Source organism: Pseudophryne corroboree, chromosome 2, assembly GCF_028390025.1.
Source record: "Pseudophryne corroboree isolate aPseCor3 chromosome 2, aPseCor3.hap2, whole genome shotgun sequence".
Classification (NCBI taxonomy): Eukaryota; Metazoa; Chordata; class Amphibia; order Anura; family Myobatrachidae; genus Pseudophryne; species Pseudophryne corroboree.
Window position 1 is genome coordinate 576,100,875 of NC_086445.1, and position 14,251 is coordinate 576,115,125.

A 14,251-nucleotide genomic window follows, 5' to 3' on the forward strand; every position below is an offset into this window, starting at 1 on the left:
GAGGACTTCTTTTTTACATTAAAATAAGATTCCTCACACTCCTCTGTCACCTTATCAGGAATTTGCAGAACGTCTGATAGCTTCTATAAGAGCCTCTATTCCCTGTGACAGAGCAGCATCCCCCCAAGTCCACCTCCCCCCTCCTCCATATCTGACCCTTGATCATCAAAGTCAGACTGCAGGATATGGGACACAGCATGTTTTTGCGGACAAATGCTAGAGGTCTGAGACGGCGTTTTGGGGACCGAGTCTCTGTTCATAAACTCATCCACAGATTGTCACAGTATTGCGTCTTTCTCTTTGCGGGACAATTTAGTAGAAATATGGGAGATAATTCCTTTAATAGAATCCAGCCATGCTGGTTCAGCCCCGCTAGCCTGGGAAGGGACACTACATTGAGTACACAGAAGTGAGCCCCCTGGGGAAGAGAAACTCTGCGTACATGAAACACTCTGGCTGACATATTGTAAGTGTGACAGCACACACACAGGAAGAGGTTAAAAGCAAAATTAATCCACAAAGCCATTCCAGGGAGACGCATATTATGGAGCCAGCACAACACGCCCTTATCGCTAATGCCAAGCTTAGCCGGGTCGCAGAGTAAGCACCCAGATTGGGGACGTAGTACACTAATAATGGCACCCCCATAATGGCACACTAATAATGCCCCCCCCCCCCCCCCGTGCTATAACCCCCTGGTCCCCTGAGGTAATCTGGATACACTCCGAAGGAGCTGCGCATCCCTGTCAGTCAGCGTCTGTGTCCACTGCAGAGGGAATATCGCGCTGGTGAGATGCTGGATCCGCTCATAGTGAAGTCATGCCCCTGAAAGGCGAGCGGTCTTGCCCCTTTTTTTATACTGGCGGAGGTAATTTAGTGATTAAAATGGAGTAGTACTAAAATGGAGTAGTAATTTAGTGAAAATGGAGCAGTAATTTAGTGATTAAAATGGAGTAGTACTAACAGTTATAAGTCAGTGTGGGTACTGTGTACAGTGTACAGAGACTCAGTCACCCACTCAGAAGCTGTGCGTCTGCATAGTGTACCGGGTCTGGAGACGCAGTCTCGCTAACCGGGACATCGGCTTAGTACTCATCACTCTTCTGGCTCTGTTAGGGGTGGCAGGGCGCTGCGGGAATGTACGCTCAGAGTGGGGCTTGCGAATAGTTCCCTCAGGAGCTAGTGTCCTGTCAGCGGGGAACGGGACCATTAACCCCATAAGTCCCACGAAGCAGGCAGGCTGGTGCCATCCAGTCCTGCCTGAAAATAAACAGAAAAATAAATGCAGAAAACTCTTCAAGAGCTTCCATAAGCGTGACCGGCTACTACGGGCACATTCTCTAAACTGAGTCTGGTAGGAGGGGCATAGAGGGAGAAGCCAGCCGACACTATCAAATTCTTTAAGAGCCCATGGCTCCTAGTGGACACGTCTATACCCCATGGTACTAAATGGTCTCCAGTATCCTCTAGGACGTAAGAGAAAATAGTTTACTACAGTTTCTCAAATTATAAAAATAGTGTTCATTCTATCACCTTGCACCTAAGTAGTGAAGACAGCATATTTTAATTTTTAAGAACAACATTTTATGATATAACTGTATAGCTACTGCAGTGATACATCACATCTAAAACTCTGCCCATTTGGTGCCAGAATGAACACTAAATAATTTGTTTCCTAGGCTCTCTTTTGGAAATTAAGTATTTTAGTGTGATTGGAAGATGAGGATTTGATAAGAGGAATTTATTTACACAAGCCAAAACTATATAATAGACATGCACTACAACATCATGTAGTTACTAATACACTAGGAATTTGACATCTATAAAATGGCATAATGATATATCTATTGTAGCTGTTGCAGTGAAAACTACTGGACAATCACCTACCTCTAAAAAGCTTCTATTTACAGTCTACAGATCTAAAATGATCAACCCCATTACTCATGAAAAACAAACAAAATAAAATTAAAACTTAAGCTTCCACTAAAAAACATGTAGGAGTTGATAATTTTATATGGGTAGCAATTTGCCACAACTAAAGGTAAAAGAAATAAACACATTACTGTAATTACAGATATGTCCCACATACACCTATTCTCAAATCACGCCAAGCAGCTGTGTTTAACACGCCACAGCCCTTACTACTTAGCCACACCAACACACTAAACCTTGTACACTAGAAGTGAATTAAGATGCAAAATGGAGGGGAAGTAGCATAGTTAAACAAGCAAAAGACAGGTCCAGTACTAGTGACTCATCACAGATCATTTTGCTTAATGTGCAAATTTATACCAACTCCTTTGCTAAAAAAAAAAAAAAAAAACCTTTAGTACCTAGCAGCCTGAAATCGGATTTGTACATAAACTCGATGGTCTACGTACAAATCCGATGATGGGGCCATTGCACATATATAGAACAAGGCTTACATTATCAGCACTCGAATCACAGATGCTGGCAGGAGGAGTATTTCTACTACAGACGCCTACTGCTGCATTTATAATTTTAGATGTATGGTATTGCAAGGCTGCTCATCTATGGTTGCATACATATCAGAATCCGGCTCTATATGCCAACAAATAGAGGAAAAAGTAGCAAAAAAGAAAGAAAAAAATTAAAAATTATATGCAGTCTGTGCAAGACAGGTCTGATATGAGTGACCTGCGCGATGCATCTTTATGCTTGATCTGTGATTTTATACCATTTCCTTAGCTACAAAAAAAAACTAATACTAAGTATTTAGTACACTTTTTGCAGACTATAATACAAAACTAAGGAAAAAATAGCAAAACTGAGGAATGTACGCAGTATGGGAATAGCACCAGGTGTCTTGCGTCATATGGCTCAATAAGGATAGATGTAGGAGGACACATCTGTAAACACTGAATTCCTTCTTTAATAATTACAAGATTAACTGAAATACATACTGGCGACTTCTGCTTTGTGTCATTTTTATGCTTTCCAGTTGATCTGAGTTTCTTTTTCTCTGATCTCCGTTTTGATTTGCCCAGGTCCATTTCTTCCTGGCTGACCAATTTTCTTGAAGACTCACTACTTTTTTGCTTGGTGTTTTTCTGTGGGCTGACCTTATCAGAAGTAGATCCATCTACGTTTAATCCATGAGAATTTAACACAAGGCCTCCATCAAGCTCTTTATCACTGTCATCACTATCAAGCAGAGCTAGACGTATTCTGCGAGGCTTCCCTCTTTCTGTTCTTTTCCCGTAGTCATCTCCATCACTTTTTGGACTCCGCTCAGTGTCAACAGTAACAGCACATATATCTCCCTCACAATCGCTGTCACTTTCTTCAAAAACTCTCTTAGGCTTAGATTTCTTAATTACCAAGATTTCATCATCAGAATCTAAGAAAGAAAAGAAAAAATATATATATATTTTGTTTGCTCTTTATCTTATATCAAAGTTACATTAACAGTACAGTTTAATTGGTATTTAAGCCAAAAAATGTGATACAAGACACTTTGTCCAACCTATTTAGCCACCGTTTCTACATATTCTTAGGATATAGAGGGAAATCACCCATAATTTCATGTACGTGCCTAGGGAGTCTTACACTGAAATACCGAAAAAAGCCATTTAAAGACTAAGGATAGTTTTAACCTTTTAAAGGTGTCTATAAATGCATGAACAGAAAAGTTATTCTATCCTACCAAGTAATTTTCTGAACAGTTGTAAAGAAATTAACACAGATGTGCAATGGTTTCTGTGAATATTTAATGTTCCCACTGAACAAAGTCACGTCTAGAACTCCTTTCTGCACTGGACACTACCTGGGACCTTCTTTGCTCCTGCACCACTGAAAGCCAGCACAGCACAGAATGACTGTAGCTTAAGAGTGGTCACAGTGCAGCGTAAGTTCATATACCCGAGGACACTTGGGTAAGCACAACATTTGCACACATGGCAGTTGCTAGAATACGGGTGGCTATAGGGAGACTGCACCATAATTTAACCATACATTCTGTGCCACAGATCTAGTGAATCCGAATACACAAGTGGCAGTGCCAGGATAAGGTCTACATGGGCATGGAGCTGAAATTTGTGAAGGGCCTATTGTAGTCAGTGGCAGAAGGTGTCACGAATGCTGCGGGGCAGTGACTAGTGATGTGAGAAGTGTGACCAGTGGGGTGGGGCAGGGTGGAGTGTGTAAAGTGGCTGTGGCCTGTGCTGTAGTTTGTGGCTAGACCTGTGGATGGGAAACTGTAGCTTGCACATTACTAACTGGGCCCAGGTTACTGGATGGAGAGGAAACATTGTGGATGCAATAGATAGAAGCAGATAGGGAGGTTATATAGGAGGCAGACAGGATAAGGTAGCAGCACAAAGTTGATGCATCAGCCTGGAAAGTACATACAGAAAAAAACACGAGCGCAGAAGGCAAACAGGGTAGATAAAATAGGATTTTGGTACTCACCGTTAAATCCTTTTCTCCTAGTCCGTAGAGGATGCTGGGGACTCCAAAACGACCATGGGGGTATAGACGGGATCTGCAGGAGCTTGGGCACACTAAAAAGACTTTGACTGGGTGTGAACTGGCTCCTCCCTCTATGCCCCTCCCCCAGACCTCAGTTATAGGAACTGTGCCCAGGAGAGACGGACATTACAAGGAAAGATTTTTGTTTTAACTAAGGGCTACCAAATTACCAGCCCACACCATAAACATACCGTACCACCGGAATAACGCCAAACCAGATAACAGTATGCATCCAGCAACCAGCTGCAACAAACCAATACACAAGTCGTGTATAAACTAACTTAACCAGTAAGAAAACATATAATGCAAGTCATAGTCCGCACTGGGACGGGCGCCCAGCATCCTCTACGGACTAGGAGAAAAGGATTTAACGGTGAGTACCAAAATCCTATTTTCTCTTACGTCCTAGAGGATGCTGGGGACTCCAAAAGGACCATGGGGATTATACCAAAGCTCCAGAACGGGCAGGAGAGTGCGGACGACTCTGCAGCACCGACTGAGCAAACGCCAGGTCCTCATCGGCCAGGGTATCGAACTTATAGAATTTAGCAAAAGTGTTCGAACCCGACCAAGTAGCCGCTCGGCAAAGCTGTAGTGCCGAAACACTTCGGGCAGCCGCCCAAGATGAGCCCACCTTTCTGGTAGAATGGACTTAAACCGACTTCGGCACCGGCAACCCCACCGAAGAATGAGCTTGCTGGATCGTACTACAAATCCAGCGTGCAATAGTCTGTTTTGACGCGGGATGACCAACCTTGCTGGCCGCATACAAAACATACAACGCTTCAGTTTTCCTAGTAACAGCTGTCCTAGAAACAAAACTTTTAACGCTCTTACAACATCCAGAGATTTTGGAATCGCCACTTCTTCCGTAGCTACCGGAACCACAATAGGTTGGTTAATGTGGAATGACGAAATCACCTTCGGTAGAAATTGTTGACGAGTCCTCAATTCCGCCCTATCCGCATGAAAAATCAAGTACGGACTCTTATGAGATAAAGCTGCCAATTCCGATACTCGCCTGGCAGATGCCAGCGCCAAAAGCATAACTACCTTCCAAGTGAGAAATTTTAATTCAACCGTCTGCAAAGTTTCAAACCAGGAAGACATGAAGAACCGTAAGACGAAACCAAGGTCCCCTGGCGCTACAGGCGGTACAAACGGTGGATTGATATGCATTACACCCTTTACAAAAGTCTGAACCTCTGGGAGGGCAGCTTACTCTTTTTGAAAGAAAATAGACAAAGCCGAAATTTGCACTTTGATGGAACCCAATTTCAGGCCTGCATCTACACCCGCCTGTAAAAAGTGGAGAAAACGACCCAAGTGAAAATCCTCCGCAGGAGCCTTTTTAACCTCACACCAGGAAACATATTTCCTCCAGATACGGTGATAGTGTTTCGCCGTAACCTCTTTCCTAGCCTTAATGAAAGTTGGAATGACCTCCCTGGGAATACCCTTACGAGCTAAGATCTGGCGCTCAACCTCCATGCCGTCAAACGCAGCCGCGGTAAGTCCGGAAACACGCATGGACCCTGTAACAACAGATCCTCTCTTAGAGGAAGCGGCCAAGGATCTTCCACCAGTAAGTCCTGAAGATCCGGGTACCAGGCCCTTCTTGGCCAGTCTGGGACGACGAGAATCGCCGGAACCCGTGCTCGACGAATGATCCCCAGCACCTTTGGAATGAGAGGAAGAGCAGGGAACACATCCACCGACTGGAAGATCCACGGAGACACCAGGGCGTCCACCGCCGTGGCTTGTGGGTCCCCTTGACCTGGAACAATACCTCGGGAGCTTATTGTTGAGCCGAGACGCCATCATGTCTATCAACGGAATTCCCCAGCGTCTTGACACTTCTGCAAATACCTCTTGGTGCAGAGCCCACTCTCCCGGATGGAGGTCGTGTCTGCTGAGGAAATCCGCTTCCCAGTTGTCCACCCCCGGTAGGAAAACTGCTGACAGTGCGCTGACGTGTTGTTCCGCCCAGCGAAGTATCTTTGTGGCCTCCGCCATTGCTGCTCTGCTCCTCGTTCCGCCTTGCCGGTTTATATGGGCCACCGCTGTGATGTTGTCTGACTGTACCAGGACCGGTCGACCCTGAAGAAGACTTCTTGCTTGGAGCAGGCCGTTGTAAATGGCTCTTAACTCTAGAACATTTATGTGGAGACAGGCTTCCTGGAGTGACCATTTTCCCTGGAAATTTCTTCCTTGGGTGACTGCGCCCCAGCCCCGGAGACTTGCATCTGTTGTCAGAAGTACCCAATTCTGGATACCGAATCGGCGTCCCCCCAGGAGGTGATGAGCTTGTAGCCACCACAGGAGAGAAATTCTGGCTCTGGGAGATAGACTTATCTTCCGGTGAATATGTAGGTGAGACCCGGACCATTTGCTCAGCAAGTCCCACTGAAACACGCGGGCGTGAAATCTGCCGTATGGAATGGCTTCGTACGCTGCAACCATCTTCCCCAGAACCCGAGTACAATTGGCTCGTGTCACTGGATGCCTGTCTGCCATTTCATCTTGGATGTCATCTCGCCACCTCAAACTCAACATTTCCAAAACCGAATTAATTATTTTCCCACCAGCTAAAAGTAGTTACCAACCTGATATCTCTATAACTGTTGACAATGCAACTATCCACCCCACCCCACAAGCTCGTTGCCTAGGTTTCACCCTTGACTCTGAACTGTCCTTTGTTCCACACATTCAATCTGTCTCTAAATCATGTTACATGCACCTCAAAAACATATCCAAAATACGCCCTTATCTTACACAAGACACTGCAAAAACGCTAATCCATGAACTCATCATATCCCGCATTGATTATTGTAATAGTCTCCTTACTGGTCTTCCCAAACATAGGCTATCACCACTTCAATCCATTTTAAATGCAGCTGCGAGGCTAATCTTCCTCGCCAGACGTTCTTCATCTGCTGATCCGCTCTGTCAGTCCCTCCATTGGTTACCGGTATTCTACCGTGTCAAATATAAAATACTTTTACTTACATACAAGGCTATTAACCAAACTGCATCATCATACATCTCCTCACTCATCTCAAAATATCTCCCTACCAGACCTCTCCGCTCTGCACAAGATCTGCGTCTCTCATCCACATGTATTACCTGTTCCCACTCAAAATTACAGGACTTTACCCGGGCTTCACCCACTCTGTGGAATGCACTCCCACGCACAATAAGACTCTCCTCTAGTCTCCAAACCTTTAACCGTTCTCTGAAAACTCATCTCTTCAGACAAGCCTACCAAATTTCAGACCCACACACATAACCTTCACAGCTTCCCTATCAAGTTACATCCCCTCTGTACAGTCCGCATAAACTCACATTTTGTCTTCCAACATTGCTGGGTGATCATATCATATACAACCCATTAAGAACCTAGCAACCTGGGGAACCATTATGTGACAGGTAGAATCTATCCTTGTGTATCAATGCCTATTTCCCTATAGATTGTAAGCTTGCGAGCAGGGCCTTCCTACCTCTGTCTGTCTGTCTGTCTTTGCCCAGTTTTGTTCTATAATTGTTGTTCTAATTGTAAAGCGCAACGGAATATGCTGCGCTATATAAGAAACTGCTAATAAATAAATAAAATAAAATACAATGATGGATCGACACACTCGTCGGCTTCAGAAGTTCTCTGACCATTGTCTGCAATTCCAGAGCCTTTTCTTCTGGAAAGAATACCTTCTGTAACTCAGTGTCCAGAATCATGCCCAGAAAAGGAAGCCGAGTGGTCGGAATCAACTGGGATTTCGGCAAATTGAGGACCCATCCGTGTTGTCGCAGAACCGATAGAGACAACTCTACACTTGTCAGCCATCGTTCCTTGGACCTCGCCTTTATCAGGAGATCGTCCAAGTACGGGATAATTGAAACCCCTTGTTTGCGAAGAACCACCATCATTTCCGCCATGACCTTTGTGAAAATTCTCGGAGCCGTGGAAAGCCCAAACTGCAACGTCTAAAATTGGTAATGAGAATCCTGTATCGCAAACCTGAGGAAAGCCTGATGCGGAGGATATAACGGCACATGTAAGTAGGCATCCTTTATGTCGACTGACGCCATAAAATCCCCCCCCCCACCTTCCAGGCTGGCAATCACCGCTCGAAGGGATTCCATCTTGAACCTGAAGACTTTCAAGTATGGATTGAGGGATTTTAGATTTAGAATTGGTCTGACCGAACCGTCCGGTTTTGGTACCACAAAGAGGCTCGAGTAGAACCCCTCCCCCCGCTGGGACGGAGGGACGGGAACAATGACCCTCTGTAGACACAATTTTTGAATGGCCGCCCGGACCACCTCCCTGTCCGGAAGAACCACTGGTAATGCCGAAATGAAGAACCGGTGAGGGGGCATCTCCTGAAACTCCAGTTTGTATCCTTGAGACACTATTTCTAACACCCAAGGATCCAGGTCTGATTGAATCCAGACCTGGCTGAATACCTGAAGACGGCCCCCCACCGGTCCGGACTCCCCCAGAGAAGCCCCAGCGTCATGCGGTGGACTTGGTAGCAGCCAGGGAGGACTTCTGGTCCTGTGCACCTGAGGTTGCAGAAATTTTTCTTCCCCGTCCTCTACCCTTTGAGGCGAGGAAAGACGAACCCTTTCCACGCCTGTATTTATTGTGACGAAAGGACTGCATTTGCTGATGTGGTGCCTTCTTCTGTTGTGTGGGAACATAAGGAAGAAAAGAGGACTTACCCTCAGTCGCGGTCGAGACTAGGTCCGCCAGGCCGTCCCCAAACAAGACTGTACCTTTAAAGGGTAGAGCTTCCATAGACCTCTTGGAGTCGGCATCAGCATTCCATTGATGGATCCACACGGCCCTCCTGGCAGATATCGACATGGCATTGGTCTTTGATCCCAAGAGACAGACGTCCCTTGCCGCATCCTTCAGGTAATCTGCAGCGTCCTTAATATAACCAAGAGTTAGAAGGACATTATCTTTATCAAGAGTATCCATGTCTCTAGCTAAATTCTCTGCCCATTTAGCAATAGCACTACTCACCCATACCGACGCCACAGCAGGTCTGAGCAATGCACCCGTATTAGCGAAAATGGACTTCAGACACGTCTCCAACTTGCGATCCGCCGGATCTTTGAGAGCTGCTGTGTCAGGAGACGGAAGCGCCACCTTCTTAGACAAACGGGATAGAGCTTTATCAACGGTTGGAGATGTCTCCCATTTTTCCCTGTCATCAGAGGGAAAAGGATACGCCATAAAAATCCTCTTAGGAATCTGCCATTTCTTATCCTGCGATTCCCAAGCCTTTTCACAAAAAGTATTCATTTCATGAGAGGGGGGAAACTTTACCTCAGGTTTCTTCCCCTTGAATAAGCAAATCCTTGTTTCCTGCACCGCAGGTTCATCAGAAATCTGCAACACATCCTTTATAACCACAATCATGTACTGAATACTCTTAACCAAACGTGGATGTAACGCCGCCTCAGTGAAATCGACCTCGGAATCAGAGTCCGTGTCGGTATCCGTATCCCCCACCTGAGTAAAAGGCATCTTATGGGACCCGGAGGGGGGCTGTACCTGAGATAAAGCCTCCTCCATAGATTTCTTCCACACCTGGGTCTGTGACTCAGACTTATCTAACCTCTTAGACAGAGAAGCTACATTGGAATTTATTGTACTAAGGAGTGCTAGTGACAGGCCCACAATTCAGCCCAGAAGAGGAGACAGAGGGAGTATGCCAGCTTACACCCCAGCGCCTGTATTGGGACACAAAAGATTAAGTGTACCCAGCGCTGCCTTATAGTTCACAACTGGTACCCCACAGCGGCTCCCCACTGGAGATTCCCCTTATACTTGCAGAAAACGTGGAGGTCCCGGCAGCGTCTCTCCCTCGGTGATGTGTAGGGAGAAAATGGCGCGCGAGTGAGCCGCGGACCGAAGCTCCGCCCCCTTCCCGGCGGCTTCGGGCCGCCAAATTTTAACATACAAAAAATGCCCGGCGGGGGTCTGTAATAAAGTGCCTCGGCACCTACGATCTTTTGCCGGCTCAGTAACCTCAGTAACATGCCCCCCAGGGCGCCCCCATCCCAGCGCCCTGCACCCAGTGACAAGCGTTGGTGATGTGTGTGTGGGAGCATAGAGCACAGCGTTACCGCTGTGCTTTACCTTCCGTCACTGAAGTCTTCTGTTCTTCTCATACTCACCCGACTTCTGACTTCTGTGAGGGGGGTGACGGCGTGGCTCCGGGAACAAGCAGCTAGGCGCACCAAGTGATCGAACCCTCTGGAGCTAATGGTGTCCAGTAGCCGAGAAGCAGAGCCTTGAAACTCACAGAAGTAGGTCTGCTTCTCTCCCCTCACTCCCACGCTGCAGGGAGCCTATAGCCAGCAGGGCTCCCTGAAAATAAAAAACCTAACAAAAAGTATTTTCCTAGAGAAACTCAGGAGAGCTCCCCTAGTGTGCATCCAGTCACTCCTGGGCACAAAGTCTAACTGAGGTCTGGAGGACGGGCATAGAGGGAGGAGCCAGTTCACACCCAGTCTTAAGTCTTTTTAGTGTGCCCAAGCTCCTGCGGATCCCGTCTATACCCCCATGGTCCTTTTGGAGTCCCCAGCATCCTCTAGGACGTAAGAGAAACTGGGGAAAAACATGGATAGAGCAGCACATAGGAAAGTTAACAGAGGCAGATAAAAAAATAGGATTTTAATTACCTGATACAGTAAATTCCTTTTCTCGTAGTCCGTAGAGGATGCTGGGGTCCATATTAGTACCATGGGGTATAGACGGGTCCACCAGGAGCCATTGGCACTTTCAGAGTTTAATCGTGAGGGCTGGCTCCTCCCTCTATGCCCCTCCTACCAAACTCCGCTAGAAAACTGTGCCCGAGGAGATGACATACTTCGAGAGAAGGAAATACACAGATAGGTGGCGAGATTCATACCAGCTCACACAACAGACAAACCCGGCTAACAAGCCGGAAAAACACAGCAACAGCTAAAACAGTAAACAATGCAGAACTTACCTAGGAACCAGGTAGAACTGAACTATAAAATCAAAGCAGGAAAATGAAGCGCTGGGCGGGCACCCAGTATCCTCTACAGACTACGAGAAAATAATTTATCATTTCAGGTAATTAAAATCCTATTTTCTCTCCCGTCCTAGAGGATGCTGGGGTCCATATTAGTACCATGGGGATGTACCAAAGCTCCCAGAACGGGAGGGAGAGCGCGGAAGCTCCTGCAAGACCGCTTGACCAAACTTGAGGTCATCAGAGGTCAAAGTGTCGAACTTGTAAAACCTGGCAAATGTGTTCGAACCAGACCAAGTAGCAGCTCGGCAAAGCTGTAATGCCGACACACACCGGGCAGCCGCCCAGGAAGAACCCACTTTACGAGTAGAGTGGGCCTTAACCGATTTCGGACACGGCAATCCTACCGTAGAATAGGCATGCTGGATAGTGTACCTGATCCAGCGTGAAATCGACTGCTTCGAAGCAGGACACCCAATTTTCTTGGGATCATAGAGGACAAACAGTCAGTTTTCCTATGACGAGCTGTCCTCTGCACATAGATCTTCAAAGTCCTCACAACATCCAAGGCCTTTGAAGCAATTGAGGAGTCAGTAGCCACTGGCACCACAATAGGCTGGTTGATATGAAAAGCCGATACAACCTTAGGCAGGAACTGCGGGCGAGTCCTAAGGTCCGCCCTGTGTTCGCCTTCCACGTGAGAAACTTGATGTCAGCCTCCAGTAGAGGCTCAAACCAAGATGATTGTAGGAACTGCAACACCACATCTAGATCCCAGGGTGCCGTTGGCGCCACAAAAGGAGGTTGGATGTGCAGGACCCCTTTCAGAAAGGTCTGAACCTCAGGAAGGACAGCCAATTGCTGAAGATGGACAAGGCAGAGATTTGGACCTTGATGGAGCCCAATCTTAGGCCCATATCCACTCATGCTTGCAGGAAAAGGAGATAACGTCCTAGTTGAAAATCCACCGCAGGAAATTTTCTGGATTCACACCAGGAAAAAAAAAAATTCCCAAATACGGTGGTAATGTTTAGACGTTACCCCCTTCCTAGCCTGAATCAGAGTAGGAATAACCGCGCTCGGGATACCTTTCCGAGCTAAAATCTGGCTTTCAACCGCCAAGCCGTCAAACGTAGCCGTGGTACGTCTTGATAGGCGAACGGCCCCCCTGCAACAGCAGATCCTCCCGAAAAGGTAAGGGCCTTGGATCTTCCAGAAGAAGATCCAGCAGATCCGCATACCAAGCCCTTCGCGGACAGTCCGGAGTAATGAGGATTGCCAGAACCTTTGTTCTTCTTACCAGCTGAAGAACCCTTGGGATCAGAGGAAGTGGAGGGAACACACACACTGACGGGAACACCCACGGTGCTGCCAGTGCGTCCACCGCCACTGCCTGAGGGTCTCTCGACCTGGAACAATACCTCCCCAGCTTTTTGTTGAGGCGGGAGGCCATCATGTCTATGTGAGGAACCCCCCCACCAAGCGGTTACTTCCTCGAACAGCTCCGGATGGAGGCCCCACTCCCCTGGTTGGAGATTGTGTCTGCTGAGGAAGTCTGCTTCCCAGTTGTCTACTCCCGGAATGAAGATTGCCGACATCGCTACAGCGAGCCTTTCTGCCCAGAGAAGGATTCTTGACACCTCTGACATTGCAGCCCTGCTCTTGGTTCCGCCTTGTCGGTTTATGTAGGCCACAGTGGTCACGTTGTCCGAATGTACCTGAACAGCCGATCTTGTAGCAGATGTGCTGCTTGCAGGAGGGCGTTGTACACGGCCCTTAGCTCCAGGATGTTTATCAGGAGAAGGGATTCTTGAAACGACCCCTTTCCTTGAAAGGTTTCCCCCAGAGCGACTGCTCCCCAACATCTTAGACTTGCATCTGTGGTTAAGAGGATCCAGTTCTGAATTCCGAACCGTCGGCCTTCCAGAAAGTGTGGAAGTTGCAGCCACCAGAGGAGTGAAATCCTGGCTTTCGGAGACAGGCGTATCCTCTTGTGCATGTGTAGGTGAGAGCCAGACCACTGGTCCAAGAGGTCCAGTTGAAATGGACGAGCGTGAAACCTGCCGTACTGCAGAGCCTCAGAGGCAGCAACCATCTTCTCCAGAAGGCGGATGCATTGATGAACAGACATCCGGGTAGGCCGTAAGACCTCCCTGGCCATGGTTTGAATCACCAATGCCTTCTTCACCGGGAGAAAAACCCTCTGCACCTCCGTGTCGAGGATCATTCCCAGGAAAGATAGCCTCCGCGTCGGCTCCAGATGAGACTTTGGAAGGTTCAGGATCCAACCGTGCTTCCTGAGCAGCTGTCGTGAGCGTGATGGATCGCAATAATATCTCCCTGGACGACACCTTGATCAAGAGATCGTCCAGATAAGGAATTATGTTCACCCCCTGCTTGCGGAGAACCACCATCATCTCCGCCATCACCTTGGTGAAAATCCTTGGTGCTGTGGAGAGGCCAAACGGCAGCGCCTGGAATGGATAGTGGTCATCCAACAGCGCAAACCTGAGGTATGCCTGATGCGGTGACCAAATGGGGATGTGGAGGTAAGCATCCTTGATGTATAAAGACACCAGGAACTCCCCCTCCGTTAGCCCTGAGATGACAGCTCTCAGAGATACCATCTTGAATTTGAACTCTCTAAGATAAGGGTTCAAAGACTTTAAGATCAGAATAGGCCATACCGAACGATCCGGTTTCGGTACCACGAAAAGGTTTGAATAATAACCCTTGTTCCACTGCTG

At 47.3% G+C, this 14,251-nt stretch overlaps 1 protein-coding gene across 4 annotated transcripts in view; it reads right to left on the reverse strand.

Moving 5' to 3' along the window:
- Positions 1-14,251, reverse strand: part of CLSPN (claspin) — a 410,714-nt gene that overhangs the window by 329,673 nt on the left and 66,790 nt on the right. For all 4 annotated transcript variants that reach the window (XM_063954464.1, XM_063954465.1, XM_063954463.1 and 1 more), the window contains exon 3: positions 2,925-3,361. In XM_063954464.1, coding sequence (XP_063810534.1) covers positions 2,925-3,361 — 437 coding nt within the window. The remainder of the gene's footprint in view (positions 1-2,924; positions 3,362-14,251) is intronic.